Raw genomic sequence first — 18656 nt, 5'->3', positions numbered from 1 at the left:
CAGTCTGCGTAGTTCTTTTGATATTATTCCTAAACCACTGAACGCCAGTTCAAAGCAGCTAAATAAAACCTCCCCCGTGCAGATCTAGCTTCAGTTTCTTCCCGTCGATTGGAGCCACCCGGTCGAACTAGAATCTTCGGCAACGGTACAGCCATGGTCATGAAATAAAAATTCCATTTCACAGTCACCCTGTGTTCTTACCCCTTGCTGGGATTGCCAATCCGAAATATGCAGTGTTGCTCGTTGGAGCAAATGCCTCCACAAGTCCCGTACAATTCAATCGAGCTACAATAAATTGCACACACTAGACACCGGTCCCGAAATCAGTCCCCTGACTATTTTTAATCAAAATCAATTAATTACTCAGATGATCTTTGAAATTTTAAAAAGTAAGTGGAAAAAACCGACCCATTGACCTGCCCCCCTTTTCTCCGAATCTGCGCCAAAATTGAATGAATTATTTTCTCGGCCCAAGTCCCATACGTCCACTGTATCGGAATCCGTAAGTCCTCCGGCTTTTGCGTAATCTGCTGACAAACAAACAAACCAACTGTCCAACCAACTGTCCAACAAAACCGATAGGCAGGGGTCAAACACATAACCTCCTTGGCGGGGGTAGTAATCCATATTCTGAAAAAATTGTATTCAGTTTTCACCAGCTTAAAATAAAATATTCTCATCGGAAACACACAAATGAATTAAGTTTGTTCAACTTAAGAGTCAACAAGCTAGGCAGTCGGCACAATTGCTAAGTTTAATTTGAAAAACCTTCGTTCGTTTGTGTTTTTACCAATTGAAGTCGATTTTTTTAAGGCCATGACGTTAAGCTGGTTTAGCAGTTGGTGGTGAATAAACACCCCTATACTTTATTTAATTTTTTCTTTCCGCGTAAAAGTAATGTAATGAGTATTGCAGCAAAGTACTTTTGAAGTCAAGTAATTAGATGAATGGAATTGGCTTTTCATATAGTGAGTCCACCGAGCCTTCATATTTAAGGGTTTTCATTGAAATCCCAATAATTCCTGCACGGCTCCATACAGTTTTTGTTTCTGTTTTTTTATTATTTATTTTTTATTATTTTTTTTATTATTTTTGGGAGATTTTTTATAGTAATGGCATTAACTATTAATAAATACAGGGTTGGGGTTTCTATACAGTAATCTTAGTGCTGGAATTGAAAAGCCAGCATAGCAACAGATCTTCAACATGAAGAAATGTACAGTGACGCGTGTTTAGGTTGAAAATAAATATTCTGTGAGTCAGCTCTGCTGCTGCCGGGCATGGCAGCAGCTTCTGATCCTACAAGAGCCTCTATCCTCAATGTGAAATAATCTATAAAGCCTAGTGTTTGTGTAGTTGTCAGCGTAACACATAAATCTGCGGTGATGCGCCCCGGGCCGACGGGAGCAAATTAAACCCACCAATGCCAAGCTCTCCCTGTAGTCCCATCCACTGACGTCAGAACGCGTCAAGTGGAGGTTAACGTGTCGGGGCAGCAAGCACCAGGCGAGGGGGATCGGTGAGAGAGTCCTATACACTGTTGTTGGCAGTTTATTAGGTACACCTAAGTAAAAGGGATGCGGTCCGATACAACAGTCCCGCAATACATCCTCATTCTGTGAAGGTTGTGGACTTCAGTTTTTATTGGAACTGGTTAAGTGAGGTGTTAATTCAACTCTGTTGTCAATTTACAGGCTGTAGTTTTTGGTGCTGTCGGATTTTGTTGCATCGTACCGAAAGACAATTCTGTCACTTAGCCTGCATCAGTTTGACCCATAGGTGTACAGTACGTAGTGAACTGCAACCTCAATGTGTGTAGTAAGTAAGTAATCGGCAACCAGGCGGCACGATTACTCCCAAAAAAATGATTCCGGCCTTGCACACACAGAAGTTAAAACTGAAAAATGAGATGACAGACATAATTGAACATCTTGCAAATCAACAACAATGCCTGTCATGTGTTCTCTTTGCCGTCGGCTCCAAATGATTCAAACCGTCCACTGTGGTGGAGAGAACTTCCTCCTCAATCCATACAGGACGTCATTGAAAATACGTAATTCTCACGTTACACTGCGTGAGCTTGTTACTCTTAATAGAGTGTGAAAATCCGTGTGCGATGCTCTCTGTCGTGTGGAAGCTGCAGTTCGCCAACAGATCAGACTCCGCTGCGTTATTTTCCGCGGCGCGTGTTGCCCATGCTATCGAAAATGGTGTCATTTTGTCTAAATACCTCACGCAGCGACAAACACACCCGCAGGGCTTCTCACAAATAATTCTCTGTCCCAATGGGCGGACGTCACGAAAAAATCCTCGCTCCCGCTCCCCCGGTTTGAGCCAACTTCGCAAGTTCATGTGCACGTCGTCCAATCCGCCGAGCGCATTCTTCAGCGTTCCGCTCCCTCTTTCACCGCCGCTTGCCGGCTGAGATGCATCGGCCTAATGGGGAGGGAGACGCACAATGTGCACCCCCACCCCTGCCACTGCTCCTTGGCTAAATACAGCGTGCCCCCCCCCCCCCCCCCCCCCCGCTCAGCCTTTCAAAGAGCCCCGGTGCATAATGGCAATTGTTCTGTCGTCTTTGGTCTCGTGGCGTCGTCCTCTGAGCATTTGCAGTCACACTCGTTTCCCCCGGGGCTCGCCGTCAGCCCTGTGACTCTTGACGCACAGCAGCTGAGAGCTCGCGTGCAGGCTTGTCTTTTGCAGTGATTGTGCTAAAACGCGTGTAAAGAGCGGGTACAAAATTGCAGCATTGAAAACGTGACAACAGTCTCGCTGTGTGTAACACATCCCTTAAAAAAAAGAGGGCCTCCCGCCATGTAAGCCTGAGTGTGCTGAGTCCGCCGAGAGGGGCCTGTCGCTGTTTGAATAGCCCAGCACGATGTCGGCGTGACTGAACAGGGCGCCTCCTGTCGCGCAGTGCACATCGGACTGTGCGTTGGAATGTGTGTGCGTGACCTCAAAGGAAGGGTCACAGGTCACGGGTTCACGGCCTGGGGTCACAGCGACCGTGAAAGGAGGCCTGGATGGAGAGCGTGCGATTTCTTGGTTGCTTCATTGTAGAGAAAATGACTAGACTTTTATTTTTACTTCCTTTTTTTGAAGTGCTCTTGCAGCACTTGGGAGAATTTTTTAATTCCCATGGTCTCGAACCTAAAATGTGAAGCTCACCGTTTTTAAGGATTTCAAGAAAAGAGCTTTCATGTATGAGCTTTTTCTGTAATGGAATGATAAGATACTGAGGAGGAACCGGGCTGACATTAACACACACTTCTGTGATTCCATTCCTCCTGACAAATGATGAAAGCACCCAGCCCCCCTCACCAGTGACATGGTCTGAATCTTACCCTGTGTCCCGGTTCCGTACCACAGTCTATTTTTTAACCAGGTTCCCGCGCGCATGCCACATTACCGCAACATCTACAGTTTGATTCCCGGCCGATGGAGCCTCGTCGCATGTCATACGAGAGGGGACCGACCCGCTGTCCCTGTTCCCCGTCTCTCTCCCTCTCTCCCTGCTGGACAAAGGGAGAGTACCTGACCAGTTGTATGTTCCTTGGCTTTAATGGACGACAGAGGGGCTACTCCCATCATGGCCACTAGCCATCGACATTGCCATATGTAATCAGATGTAAAATGTCAGTCGTTCATTTAGTTGCTGTTGTTTTTTTAAAATTAAATCTCATTATTTGAGAACTCTAAACAAACGCTGCATCATAAGACGTATACTCTCGATAAAAGTTTATAGTCAAGCCAATTTGAATCTAGAATTTTCAGAGGCAGTTTGAAGACGTTGCACTGAGATGTGCATTTTCCACAGTTTTTTACATTATATATATATATATATATATCTTAAATAATTGATGACAAAATAATCAACAGATTATGATGTAATTATAATGTAAAAAATGTGTAATGAAACCTTTGTGTCCACTGTGCAGTTTGAATTCACACTGTTGTCACGTTATGATCCCACATGACAAGAAGTAATCTATGACGTCGTGCTTTCTCTTTATCTTTCAATGCTGAGAGTTTTTCCATTTGCAGGTTTGATTGACATCTGTCGGTGCACACGCACGTCATCTCTGTTTGCACCATAGGTCAAATGCATCCATTACTAGAACACTAACTGGTTAATACATACTGTATGGTATCAGTGTGTAGGTCAGAAGTGAGGAAAAGCTCAAGCTCAAGTTAAAATGGAAAGCGACGGGGTTAGTCATAAGCCACCGGTGCTGGTACCAAATACCATCATGCGCAGTGATAGTTCAACTCTAATTCTGAATCAGCGTGCCGTCGGTGGAGTCGAGTGCAGGGGGAGAATTTGGTTTCAGGACCATGGACAGCATCAGAGGACGCTATCTGCACGCCATGTGAGACGGAGCCTCTCCTGTCGCCGTGTGACGTAAGAAACCCCGTCGCATCATCGCAGCGTGATCGTATTGATGCACAGCGATCCGATGAACTCACGTCTCGGGACTTCGGAGGGGGCCCGTTCCATGACCTGCAGAGCGGTGGTCCTTCGCGCGTTACATCCTGTCCGTCTGTGCATCTAGAGGTTGCACTGATTTTCTCTTTTACTGCGGCACGTGTCTTGGTTGAGTGTGGATATTAGAAGGGACGTTCGTTCCTGACGGGGCGGGTGTACTGATGCCCTGGTTCTTGGCAATAACAATTCATTTTCATTGTAATAAACGAACACCTAGTGAACGACTTGAAATAGTTTCCTCTGAAATAATATCAACACATCTGCGCCACTCGAGACACTGCGCACAGAGATTTAACTTGTTGAAGACCTTCAACAACGTGGCCATCTGTAGTCATTTGTTTGAGTTTTACATGACTTGGTGCTTGTTTTTTCTCTCTTTGTTGGTATTTTATTTAGTCTCATGTTGGGGCTGCCGTGTCTCTGTATAGTTGTTTTACACATCTTTATGGTCACTCGGCGTGATTTTGTGGCCATTCTGTATCATTTTACGGCTGTTTTGCACCACTTTGTGGGTGCTTAATGTCTTTATGGTCGTCTCACGCCTCTTTCGGAACCGCCGTCGTCGCTTTCACACCTCGTTTTAATCGGCTGTCTTGACAAGGAACGTAGAGAGCCACTTCACACAGAGGTTGCGACGCTAATAAGTCAACTACATACTGTATCACCTTATGGCTCAAGTTTGGGGGGGGCCACCCAGGGGCCTGTTGCCACCTCCCACCCCCCTCCCGGACCTGCCTCCGGACACGGATGGAGAGGAATCGCAGAGTGGCCGAACGTCTGCTTCAGCAAACTCATTTTGGAAACAAATCAATTAAATTATTCAAATGAGAGCAGCACTCAGCGTGCACTTGTTCAGCGCTGCTGGGTCTCTTTCTGTTTGTATGTGAGCGGAGGAGGGGTGGAGGGTGCATTTGAAAGACGTGAGTGGGTGAGTGGGTGGGTGGAAGGACAGATGTGTGTGTGTGTGTGTGTGTGTGTGTGTGTGTGTATGTGTGTGTGTGTGTGTGTGTGTGTGTGTTAGGCGGCTTCATTTCCAGCCGCCGCAGCAAAGAGGGAACACTGTGAGACACTCCAGATAAAATCTGTGGCCTTTGCGCTCAGGGCATCACACGGGAACCGGGACCGGCCGACAACACTGGTTTGTGGGATTAATTAGTGAGCTCTGCCGAGTACTTAACGACACTGTCGGGGGGCCTTTCAGTACTCCTCTACTCCATTTTGAAGTAGATGTATTCATTCGTGCTATGGATGAAGGGAGCTGATTGTCACTGTGCAGTTTTTCGGTCTGACAACCTTGTAAGTGCGAGAGGCGTAGGTGTGCCGGTGACAAGGAGCTTGCTTTTCATCTGACAGCGCCACAATGCCTGTCACTGGATGTTTGCCGCCAGTCAAAATCGCATTATTCAAATCTTTGGAAAATGTCAACAGAGCAAAAACCCTCAAACTTTTGATACTTTATGCCTTTCAATTTACTCGGAACCCCCCCCCCCCCCCCCCCATGTGACCGAGCAGCGGGACAACGCATGGGTCGGGGTTTAATGACATAACCATCCTCGCGGCTGTGGAAAATGTTGACCTCCGTTTGGGCTCGCTGGATGTCGGAGAGGGGTCCGACCGGGGTCAGCGCAGCGCGGTCCCGCACTGTACGGGAGGCTATGGGACAGTGACCCACTCCGCACACCCACCATTTTCACACAGGCGCCCCTTTCGAACGTGATAGTGATTGCCCCCCATTTTCAAGTCTGAAAGACTTCCTTTCAACGCTGCGATAGTCCGGGGTCAATTTGGCACCGGGGGGCCGATAGTAAGGAGTCCCACATCCCTGCTTCTGCACAGCTGTGGAGATAGACAAACTGCATTGTGCGTGTTTGCAAGGAAGAGAAGGATTATACTGGGTAAAAATTCAAATCGACCCAATGGCGCAGAAAAGAATCCTCTTACAATCCACTTGCGATCCAGTTTCCCCAGAGTTTCACGGCAGCAGACAGGTGGCAACAGCCGACAGTTTGTAACGCAATGGTCAATTTATAGTATGATCTTTTGCATCGTCAGTGGCGGACTCTGCCTCTCCTGCGCTCAAGGGATTGACATGCAACATGTTACTATGCTCACATGATATATAAAGACATAATCCTAATGTATTAGAACAGCCAGTCCCAGACATTTTGAGGAGGAAACTCAGAATAGTCAATAATGTGATGTAATACGACCTGAGAGGACTTGGTGGTTGTGCTGCTGACTGACTAGCGCTGCGTTCAAAGTTCATTCCCAGCGCCCATGTGATCGACAAGCGTGTTTTTCAAACAGAATTCGGTTTTCCTGTATTACTAAAATGTTTTGCCGTTACCACCAAGCGTCGCCTAATTGATCAGAGTGCTAAATATTATAGCTTTCTTTTTTACTAGTGCTGCACATTCCTTTTGTTCTATTGATGTTTTAGTACTTCTGTCATTTTCCAAATGATTTTAAATTCATCAAATGTGGCGCCTATGAGTTAGTTATTTTAAGAGCACAGAAATCATGCACTTGTTCATATGCTTGCTACCCCCTATTCAATAACACACACACACACACACACACACGTACTAATTATTATTTCTCTTTGCGTGCTTAAAATGTGATGCACGTGGAATTGCAAACACTGATCATGCCATGCGCACCATTTTGTTGTAATATTTGAGGGCACTCTGTGGCCTGGCAGTATCTGTGTATAAGCAGTATGTACCTGTAAATACAGGTGCATACTGTATTTACAGGTAACAGTGTCCGATTACTGTCGGTCCTGTTCAAGGTTTGAGCTTGGTCGAAAAAGGGCTCCCCAGAGCTGGAGCCTTGGAGAAGGACTGTGTAACTGAAGTAACCAACGCGGAGAGGGGAAATGAGTGTGGGAGCGGCGAGCTGTGTCTGCTCACTGTTACCTCTCCTTGGAAGGTACACACACACGCGCGCGCGCGCAGAATGTGGACCGGTCTTTCTCCAGGAGGCTTAAGAGGAGATCTGACATGATGCAACGCAGATGTGCTCTCACCATTTAGCGTCAAGAGCCGCCATAACTCTGAAGCCCGTGCTCGTATTTCGGACAACAATGTGTTTTGGGGAGGATTTCATGTGATGGAAACATATCCAAAAAAAAACCCTATACGTTTCTGGTTATGAAGACGGAAGGTTTCAGTTTCCCGGTGGAGGCGGCTGCAGTCGGAGTGTGGAAGTGGTCGGATGTTGCTCGTTTTCCCAAAAGCCGCAGTTTCATTGCTTGTTTCTTGCTAATCATGTTGCACAAACAAGCCCGAATAACTCGATATCTCAGGAAATTGAATAATAGCTGGGCCCACGGTTCACTGCGGAGGGGAAATAATCTCGGGCGGCCGCGCTGCTGCCAGGTCGCTCATGTACTGGCTTTTCCGTCCGTGCCAGAAACGGGGTTCAAGAGTTTGCCTCAGAGGATAAATACGGTGCCGCTGGCGGGCACAGCGCTGCGCGGCGGAAATGACGTCCCGGCAGGATTCAGACGTCGCGACCGCCGATGTCCTCCTGCTCGATGCCAATTGTGTGTGTGCGGTTTGTTGACTGTCCTCCACTTTGCCTCCCCCTGGTGTGTGTTTCTCTATTCAGGTTCATCCTGGTCTTCAGCTGCCTGGTGCTCTCCGTGTTCTCCACCATCCCGGCCCATCAGGACTTCTCCTCCTACTGTCTCCTCATCCTGGTAAGAACCTGGACGATCGTCATGACAAGAAAGAGCTTCTTCTTTGACCATAGTGTTACCTACGTAATTTTTATTTTCTCGCCAAGAAACTCAGAGTCCAGCCTCCCCTTTATTGCGGTGGCGTCGTTATTGGCGAGTGTGCGTCGTCATTTAGAACCTCACACAACCTCTACGCCGGCCTTTATTTTCCCCGCTGCGGAGAAACACCAGGTCAACGCGTGTCTTTTTCCATCGCTTATCAGGTTCGCCGAGTTCATCGGGTTCTCAAACGCAGAGAGACGACTGAGTCTGTATCCACAGTTGAAAATCCGTCCTGTGGGCGGCGTAGATGTCTGCATGAAGTCTCACGACACCTCATCCCGTATTTCAGCTCGGCAGCAAAGTGGTAGATGAACCGACTGGCCGGCGGATACAGCATTGCTCCCCCCTCCGCTCACGCAGCCAGTATGGCAAATAAAAGAAAATTTTAAAAAAAAAAACAGAAACCCTAGAGTTTGTGCGTGAGCAACAGTTTGTCCACAGCACCAGGAGAGAGTTCACGGGTTTGACCTCCGGAGTCGGGCCAAAAGAATGAACGGCGATGACTTACACATGAGTGAGTCCACATGTTCAGAAAGCCCCTACCTGAAAGAGGAGGGAGGACGCTGTGGGTGCAGACGAGCAGTTGCTGCTCATGATTCTAACCCCTGAAGCTGCAGCCGCCGTCCCACTAACAACCGCACTGTGCTAATTGCATCAGTGCTGTTATCTAACGGAAGCTGGATCCGTGTGCGTGCGTGCGTGCCCATTAACAGTCGGCCTGTCTCAGTCATTATCGGACGCAGCACCTTGTCCACCCGGTGACTATAGTTCGGTGATAAAAAAAAATAATATAAAATAATGTATGATGACACGTGATGATGTATCGTTTTTTGTTTTTTTTTAAATCTTTAAATTTAAATCTGTGTGTCTGGACAGGAGTTTGTGATGATCGTGGTGTTCGGGCTGGAGTACATCTTCCGCATCTGGTCGGCAGGATGCTGCTGTCGCTACAGAGGATGGCAGGGACGACTGCGCTTCGCCAGAAAGCCCTTTTGCGTCATAGGTGAGTTGCGTGGGCACAGACACCGATCGTCCCGCCGCGTGTGGTTTTTTTTGTACGGCAGCGGTACCATTTCTTCTCCTTCACCCTCTACTTGACCCCGAAGGAAACCGAAGCTGCCCTCCCTCCGAACGCAATCGGATGACAGACGTAAACCGCGGTTCCCCTGCACGATCTTGGCGATTGTTTGTCCGCGTCTTTTTCAGTTGTGGTCAGAGATCACAAGAGGAGAGAGAACGTACGTAATCCGCCTTTTCATTCTTTCCGCTGTTTAGACACGGATCTCTCTCTCTGTCTCTCTCTCTCTCTCTCTCTCTCTCTCTCTCTCTCTCTCTCTCTCTGCCGCCTCTCGGAAAAGTACAGTAGGGCGCCCGAAGCGAGGGAGCGCGGGGCTCAGCGGTCGGGCAGGGTGCCACGGGCTCCTGCCGTCACACTTGTTGTTTGCCGGCGCTGAGGGAATGTGGTCAGGACAAATTGGGGGGGGGGAGACGGTGAGAGACAGTGTGAAACAAAGAGAGGGACGACGTCACAAAGTCAGATAATGAGAGAGAGAGGGAGCTGAACTCCGGAGCAGCGAGCGAGATAGATGGAGGTGACGCAGGTTCACATGGCGATCTGTCCCCGTCATGCATTTGTGGCTTGGACGGGTAAAACTAATTAGCAGATGAGATGTATCTCTTTTTTTTTTGCTCTCTTTCCTCTCTCTCTCTCTCTCTCTCTGCGTTCTCACCTCCCAGAGGGGAGAAACCGTGTCGGTGGGCTTGAAGCGTCTCCCCTTGAAACCGCGCCCCTGGAAACGTTGAGATGCAATCGAAATTGACAGGCGTGCAAAAAGGAGGATTGCGGGGCGCGACGTGCCCGGTTCCCTTTTTTGGTCATATTTCTGCTCCACCACATTTGTCAGACCAAACGAAAACAATACTGCATTGCTTTTTTTCTTCTTTTGTACAGTGCAGGTAGAAAAAAGGGACGTGTGCGTGAGAATAAGAGACTGAACACATGATTAAATGTTAGGAGGGTTCAACTCTCCTCCTCCTCCTCCTCCTCCTCCTCCTCCTCCCGTGGGGCCTCTCAGTCTTCATCGTTTTCTACTGGGTCTTCCTCTGACCCTTTCCGCTGCTGCACACGCATTACTCTGGTCGAACATCTAATCTGGACCGAACGCCACGCTTGCTTACATCGCTTGTAATCACACTGACGGTGCAGACGTCAGTTTCTGTGCACGAGGAGTCATCCCGGCGAGTCGGGGCTTTTTTGAGCCTCTAATTGTTTGATTGAAGCGACTAAGTTTTTCCATCTCCGCTTCCTAAAGGGGTTCACTCCTTCCGTGGCGGAGCCAAACAAGAGATTCGCTCTTGGCCTCGCGATCGGCACATGCGAAAGGATCATCTCAACTCGCGGTCCACTCGCTAGATTTTGGCCAAGCTCTGAACCGCATGTCGTGACGAACGGGTGCAGCCAGGCGATCCCTGGATGAACACCGTGCGGTGCGGATGAGAGCTCGGGCAGAGCCAATAACTGGACCTTGAGCTGACCTGTATTTTGTCACACACTATTTTTTGCACACTTACTGTATTATATATAAGGTATACTTTTATCCGTCCCACAATGGGGAAATTCGGGATATATGATATATGATATATGAGCCATTTTTTTCCGTCGCCTTCTCATCTGTGGAACTGTTCACATACACGTTTGTGCTCATATTTTTCCCTGGTTGATCATATACCAGATGAGAACTCTGGTAAAAAAAAGTTCATTCGTGGCAGCGGGTATCCTAAAAGTAAGAGTTATATTCGTGCTAAAAGTTTGCTGCCTCTCTGCAAAGCCTCGTGTGCTTAAGATGTAACATGCAGAATTTGAATGTCAAATGTTAAAGCAGTGTGACACAACGCTATGTTACTTTGAGCCCCTGCGTCGTCCTCTCCTGTTCTGAGGCTCCGTGTGTAGTTGCAAGAGGGCGTAAACATACAGAGCATGCCTGAGTCCATTAAGAGTGACAAGAATGAACTGATGGATTTAAAACTGATATGTGATCGATGTCCACTGGAGCCCTTTTTAACGCCCATCAAGACCGAGACCCTCCCTCGAGGGACAGAGCGATTGACGATGATTTCCCCAAGCTTTCTGCTGAAAGGCCCTGGTTGGGTTGAACCGTGAGGCGACAGTGCTAACCACTACGCCACCGTGCAGCCCGCGTCCGATTCAAAGTACAACACAACCATCCTTTGTGCACTTTGGATGGTTGTGTTGTACTTTGGATGGTTGTGTCAATTCAAATCAACAAAAATGCCTTACAGAAAGGATGGTGCTGTATGTTGGGAGGCAGCTCAGGAAATCAGTGCAGCGCCTGCATTGAAAATCCATAGATTCAGATTCGGTAGACAGTAGATGGCCTGGCTATTTTAGTTTGCTTTAACAGATTCATTTTCGAAATATGTACATTTCTAATTTTCTTATTTTTTTGGTTGTTCTCAACAGTCATCTGTACATGTTCAAAAGTTAGAATTTTGCACTTTGGCTTCCTCAATCATACCATAGAGTCATATGGCCGGATGATTGTCAACATACAATAGATTTCTTGCTCAGGGTCATATTCAGCGTTTAAAATGACTAGATTGAAATTCAGTACGAAGAGAGGAACACAAGTTTTCTGCTCATCCCAAACCTGAGGTTGTTCCACTGTAACTCAATCCCAGTGCAGATTAAAGATATTTTCCAAAGTCTAAGAAAGCTGACGATGTGGACATGGCTGTCTCAGCTTGGGCTCGGAGGCTACACATTTTCATACTGGTCCACTTGCGTTACAGACTCAAGTTGTGTGGCATTGCAAAGTCAAGGACATCAACCGCGGTTCGAGGTTGTAACAGTGCGGCTCCACTCGTTTCAGTGGGGAGCAAATGTGTTTGCACAAACCCACCGGTTCTCCCTTCGCCTCGCACAGACGCGAACAAGAGCTGCGAAAGAAAATAAGGAATGTTTGTTTGGGCTGAGAGCAAGGACACTGAAAAAGAGATTTTTAACGATAATACGAATGATGATAATAACATGCTTGGCTTTTTGATAGCCTTTCAGCAATTGTAGCTCCAGCAGATTGGAACCACACCTACACAAATTCCTGGACGGCCTTGTTTTAAACTAAAGAATGTTAATAAATTATTCTGAGCACAATACTGAGCGGGGGGTGGGGTTACAGGATTCTGACAAAGGGCTTCTAATCCTGCGCAGGTTAACTCGCATGGTCACACACCACAACCTCCATCGCAGGGAGTGAACCCCGCTCCAGCTCTCCAGGTGCCCGGGACACTCTCATCTCCCCGGTGTCATTAATGCATTTTTCATGCTGGTGCTGCTGCTGCTGCTGACGCGCCCCCCCCCCCATGTTTCCCCTCTCCGCACCAAGGGTCAACAGGTACATGCTTTATGGCTGAGGCCGTCAGCCACACCTCGGTCAGCATTTTCTCTCCAAAAACTAAATAGCACCACTCAGGGTTAGGGTTTCACATGGCGCGTCGCTGGAATGGAAGAACTGTTTGTGAGTGGAGCAACAGGGGGAAATGGGGGAGAGAGAAAAGAATTCTCGCGTCCTCTGTGGGTTCGATGTTGTTCATTTGCACTGTGCGTTCTCTGTGTGAACTTCCTCTGAGCACAGTCAGAGCTGTGTCTGTGCGTGCTTTCGCCCGCCTCTCTGTGCCTTTGTTGTTTGGATGCTTGCGCATGTGTTTGTGCAGCAGTAATACAGTTTGACTGCACTTGTGCGCTGTGTTCTTCTGAGAAATTGAAGGCGGACGAATCCGAAACCCGCAAACCATTACGCCGCTGCGATAAGCGGTGCAGAGGTCTTGATCATTTCTGATATATAATACTCAAGTGTGTGTGTGTGTGAGAAATCTTCTCGAGGGAGCAGCGCCTCAGTTAGATCGTCCCCTCTGCCCTGCTTGTGTCTGCAGCAGATCACTGCGGTAGCCGGGGGACTTGGAGTATATAAGCATATAGGAAGAGTACACAGTACATTATTGTACTGTTGATGCCCACGGCGGATCATGTCGGCTGCAGTAATATGGAGCCTTTGTTTGGGATGATAAGCCACGGCGAGGGTGACAACAGTGGGTCGCTCTTATTGCAGCAGCCCTGAAGGATTGAATCAGGCCGTCTGTTTTAAGACCACTTTCACGCTAAGATCAACATTAATAAATATGATTGAGATACACTTGAATTTTTATTCGGACTTGACTGCTCCTCTGACCAGTCATTCATACGGGCAAGAAACCTGCAGCCGTGCTTCAGTGAATCGGTCAATGTGACTTGTACTGTAAATTTATCATTTATTTTGCTTTAAAAAAATTTTTGATGATTATTGGTGATATTGAAAGAGACAAAATGTGCAAACAAATAACAAATAACAACATCAAACAACATCAAACTGGTCTAAAATACAGATAGTATTACTGAAGATTTAAATAGAATTAAATAATTATTGGAAATGGGTGGGGTAGAGAATGAAGAGAAAAGATAACAGGGCAAAGTGCTAATTATAGTTTTAATCAATAACAATGACTACTGTAATGTTAATACTAAAATTGTAAAAAAAATAAATAATATAATATAAATAATCATAATACTAGCGATCAATAATAGAAGGCTAGTCAGGGCCCAGGGAGGTGGACAAGGGTCACCCTGCTTTTAATTTTGATTCATAATGGTGCTGCTGATTTTTTTCCTTTCTCTTTTGGTAAGCCCCTTTGTGTGAACGCGTGTCTTTCCCCTCCGACCTCCAGATATCATAGTGCTGATAGCGTCCGTGGCGGTGGTGTCGGCCGGCAGTCAGGGCAACATCTTCGCCACCTCGGTCCTGCGCAGCCTGCGCTTCCTGCAGATCCTACGCATGGTGCGGATGGACCGGAGAGGAGGCACCTGGAAGCTGCTGGGCTCTGTGGTCTACGCACACAGCAAGGTGGGCGGGCTGCCGGCTGCAGAGTGATGGCCAGTACATACACACACACACACACACACACACACACACACACTCAAGCTCCATGCTAACTGGCAGGGTTTGGTGGGTCGTAGCTCACTCCCAATCCTATATACTGTACATACTGTAGATATAGATCATAAGATATAGAACATTTTGTTTACCTGCAGACTACTAATTGATAGTATTAAAATGTGATACTGTCGTGAAATTAGCGTAACAGGTTAACCAAGATTGATTTCTGCCTTGTTTAGAGGCTTGAACATTAGTTCAATTAATTAGTAAATGCTCATCATCAATTTGATACATGTAAATTGGGTTACCCGCATAATTGTATCATTGTACTTTGAACTCTGAGTTACCTCATTTTTAGGTACACCTGTGCGAATCCTGACCAAAGTCTTCATCTGATGTTTAAAAGGGGACGCACAAAAAACGTATTTAAAAACGTGTATTATATAGTGTACATATAGAGTACAGTATATCCATATTGACTTTGATTTTTATGCACATTTTCAATTTTCTCATTTATAAAAATGATAACTGAGTGGAAATATCTGAATTATTCTTTTTTTTTTAAAAGATAAAACATAACAAAGTGAATAATTCCTACCCTTGTCTGGGGTGGAAAAGTTGGTCTAACATGAAGCATGAGGCTTGAACATTCTCCGAGCTTTCTGAAAACAGCGGCAAAGTTAAAAAAAAAAACAGTTGTGTTGGAGTGATGAGCTACAATACACCGCTCTTCACTAATAGGTAGAGGCTATATTTGAAAATGTATTTTCCGCCTGCGTGACAGGATATCAATTCAGTGAAGCATGACAGGAAATGACCACCTAACCTTATATGGATATATGTCCCTGCTCTAAAGCGTCGATCCCATAAACGGTCTCAACCATATCACCTGGTCATTCAATTTCATAGAAAGTTCTGTCCTTCGCGTTGATCTGCTGTGAATATTAAAATCTTCCAAAGTGTGTGCGCATTAACCAAAAGTCTCCGTTTCCCCCCTGTGATTGCACCCTGAATGTCAGTTTTGAACTAACTCTGTCCGCAGGAACTGGTCACCGCCTGGTACATCGGCTTCTTGGTTCTCATCTTCTCCTCGTTCCTCGTCTACCTCGTGGAGAACAAGAACAACAAGGAGTTTGCGACGTACGCCGATGCCTTGTGGTGGGGCACGGTGAGTTTGCAGGAATGCACTCTTGTCTGCCAGATTTCAGGGGGAAAAAAGAATACATAACTCAGAGTAACACTGGACTTGTTGTCAGAGGGATTTATTTTTCTGCGGGGACACAGTGGCACATTTCAACAGTGACTATTCGGCGTGCCGTTGCCCCTGAGCATTGACAGCGCCTCCGTAAACATAAGCCCCACACGGCTCCATTGACTGTCATTTTCATCCTGGCTAAAATAAATCCATAATGGAACCAAACGGCTGCTGCCGCCTTTTCGTCGTGCATCGCAATCAGATCCCTCAATGACAGGCACCATCGCTACGGATTATCATCACGACTAACTCCTTCCTTTTCTCTTTTATACTTCTTATAAAAACATCAATCTCTGGCTCCTTCTACCAGCACATTGTTGTCCTCTCAGTTACAGGTGTCATATTATCAAAATGCCCCCCCCCCCCCATTATCTCTTTATGGATCACCCACATAGACTTAACTAGGTGTTTACACATAATGGGCAACAACAACCCTCATACTGTGCTTCAGAAACCTTTTTCTCTCTCTTTTTTTTTTTTTAGCCAAGACAGAATAAACATTTCAGCCACAGGCTTTTTCGTCAGCGAAAGTAGAACCAAGGCCAAACAGGCTCGCTCCTACGAAGCCTCCCGACGGGCCTAATCACAGATGTGATTGCACTGCCCAACGGCGTCACATCAAATCATGCATTCATTTCGGAAAAATCCGTCAGAATGCGAAGAAGGAAAAACATGTATGATTGCAAAACAGTTATTCGCAGCAAAAGACGTTTAACCCCGAGATGGTTAAAGAGGAGCAGAGACAGACGTGGGGAATATGAGGTTAGTTAGAGCAATAATACATATTCACACAAATGCTAAGATCAAGTTCAACTCCACTTGCGTTTTGACTCGAGTCTGCCCCGTGAGACTTCTGTCTACTTTGCCTGAAGGACCCGACGAAGCAGAGTTGATAGGTTCGTGTCAGTGGGTCGAGAGCATGAGATATATCACCCTGTGTATGGAGGTAATAAGCTGTGACGAATGGCTGTAATGATTAATAAATCACTTTCTAACACCTGCTTTCACAAACTAGAAGACAAGGTAGTCTCCACAATCTGGGAAACAGAAGTCAGTGCTACATTGTGCTGCTCTGAAGCCATGATAGATGATTCACTAACCCCTCATGAAGTTATGAGTGACAGCTTCCAAAGCCATGACATGGCGTGAGGATGCCTGATGAAAAAGTGATCCCATAAAGCAATATGTCTTTCAAGAAACAATATCCAGGGTACACACAATATTCCCCGGACCTTTCACGTCAACAGGTTTCATTGGAACTACGTTCTGCCACAGTGGAGGGAGAGGTTAATGTATTGACAAATGAGATCACATACAGCTCACAGACCGACGTTTCATCAGTCTGTTTGAATTCTTGAGAACGTCAGAGTAACAACCCTCATCATTTGTGTTGAAAGATCACCCTGACCACCATTGGCTACGGGGACAAGACGCCAAAGTCGTGGACGGGACGCATGCTGTCCGCAGGGTTTGCCCTCTTGGGCATCTCCTTCTTTGCCCTGCCAGCAGTAAGTCCAGACTCTTTCAGTGATTCCTTTTCACTTCCCTTTTTCAAAATGAAAATGTATTAATCCTCTTCTTGGAGAATCCCTTTCTAAATGTAGTTCAAAAATGAAGTGATTCATTTAAAGGTTGACCCTGTTTCTGCCTGTAATTGAACGGATGCCCTCCTCTGTGGAGGCAAGCGTGCATACAAATACACATTCCTGCCCACGGTCTCATGTTATGTCATATGTTTGCCCGCGTGAGGCAGGGAAGACGAGAACTGGCCCGTGTCAACACGGACGTGCGCAGTATTGTATTAAAAAAAATAATGTATTTATAGAAATTAAATTAAATTTGCAGTGCTTACGAGGAGGGGAATTCACCCAAGCCTCAGGGATACATACAAGATATTGTGGTGAGAAACAGTGAATAAACACAAATAAACATTTACTTTCTGCTTTAAATGGATCAAAGTAGAAACATAGTCAATCACAGTCAGTTACAGTTACTGAGAATCCTGTTAATCAAACGCCTGGAAAAAGGTGTAAGGTCAATTGTCTAATTTGTAGTATGAGTTTCCCTTTTTTTCATAGTATATTTTGAAGATTAGAAAAAATCTGTTGTCGTGTTGGTTTGTTGCGGAGCCAGGGGGTGATGGGGCTTGTCTTAGTATAAAGTTGACTTAATCCACTAGCCTGGCTCTCCCAAAAGTAAAAAAAAAATACATATATATATATAATTATGCTTATACCGGCACTTCTTAATCTCACTGTGAACACGTGCCATCTGATTTGTTTAATCCAAACACAAACAGCGAAGCAAGAACCAACAATTTGCGGTTGCAGGAGTCACGATCGCCCGATTTCATTTCCGTTGGCGAAGCAAATTTTCTTCAAATTTGCCACGCAGACAAGTTTCCCCGCCTGCGTCCGGTCCAAATGTTGGCTGAGCCAATCGCCTGACTCCAGTCATGGAGGAATATTCGCATGACGGCAGGAAAGGCCCCTGTCGTCTTACTTGCCATGTGTGCCTTGACGCAAACAGTGTTCGTTTTTTTTGTTGTCGTAACAAACCCAATTGTCGCACCTGTATGCTGATATTATGTCCCAGCAAATATATATTTTCCGTCCAAATATGAGGCCAATTTGCCCATGTGTACAGACGCGAGCCATTCTGTCTTTGAGCCATCTGTCAGCTCGCCAGCGACTGGCTACATGGCGCAGATGTCGGCGCAGCTCGGAACACACGTCAACAAATCGGAATCCGAAAGAAGCAGGGGAATCAAAAGTAGTAAATGTTAGTAGCGAGCCATGGACCTGCCGCTTAGTGCATATGTGCCCATGTGGTTTTCACCCTAACCATTCGCATATCGGGTTCTCCCGGACAAATTTTTTTGGCGCACCCCTGCAACTGTTGCCAAACGAGCCACATGTTTACGCGACGACGGAGGAGGCATTGACCCAGAGCTGCGTCTCCGACCGTGATATGAATATGCCCCCGAGAGAGTTTCAGCTCTGCTCACCTAACTCTCGACGAGACAGTGAATGGGCGCGTTTACCAAAAAGTCAAGAAGAATAAACGCACACACACACACACGAGCTGCAGATCCGAACCGACCGCGTTGTTCTCTTCATGCAGGCCGCGGCGGGACGCCCTCAA

The 18656-nt window shown here is 46.5% G+C and overlaps 1 protein-coding gene across 6 annotated transcripts in view; it reads left to right on the top strand.

Moving 5' to 3' along the window:
• Positions 1 to 18656, top strand: part of kcnq5b (potassium voltage-gated channel, KQT-like subfamily, member 5b) — a 108951-nt gene that overhangs the window by 70102 nt on the left and 20193 nt on the right. For all 6 annotated transcript variants that reach the window (XM_035637838.2, XM_035637841.2, XM_035637842.2 and 3 more), the window contains exons 3-7: positions 8099 to 8189; positions 9147 to 9273; positions 14049 to 14224; positions 15300 to 15425; positions 16910 to 17020. In XM_035637838.2, coding sequence (XP_035493731.1) covers positions 8099 to 8189; positions 9147 to 9273; positions 14049 to 14224; positions 15300 to 15425; positions 16910 to 17020 — 631 coding nt within the window. The remainder of the gene's footprint in view (positions 1 to 8098; positions 8190 to 9146; positions 9274 to 14048; positions 14225 to 15299; positions 15426 to 16909; positions 17021 to 18656) is intronic.

This window comes from Scophthalmus maximus, chromosome 8, assembly GCF_022379125.1.
Source record: "Scophthalmus maximus strain ysfricsl-2021 chromosome 8, ASM2237912v1, whole genome shotgun sequence".
Lineage (NCBI taxonomy): Eukaryota > Metazoa > Chordata > Actinopteri > Pleuronectiformes > Scophthalmidae > Scophthalmus > Scophthalmus maximus.
The sequence above is the reverse complement of the archived record's forward strand: the minus strand, read 5'-3'. Positions and strand labels throughout refer to the sequence as shown.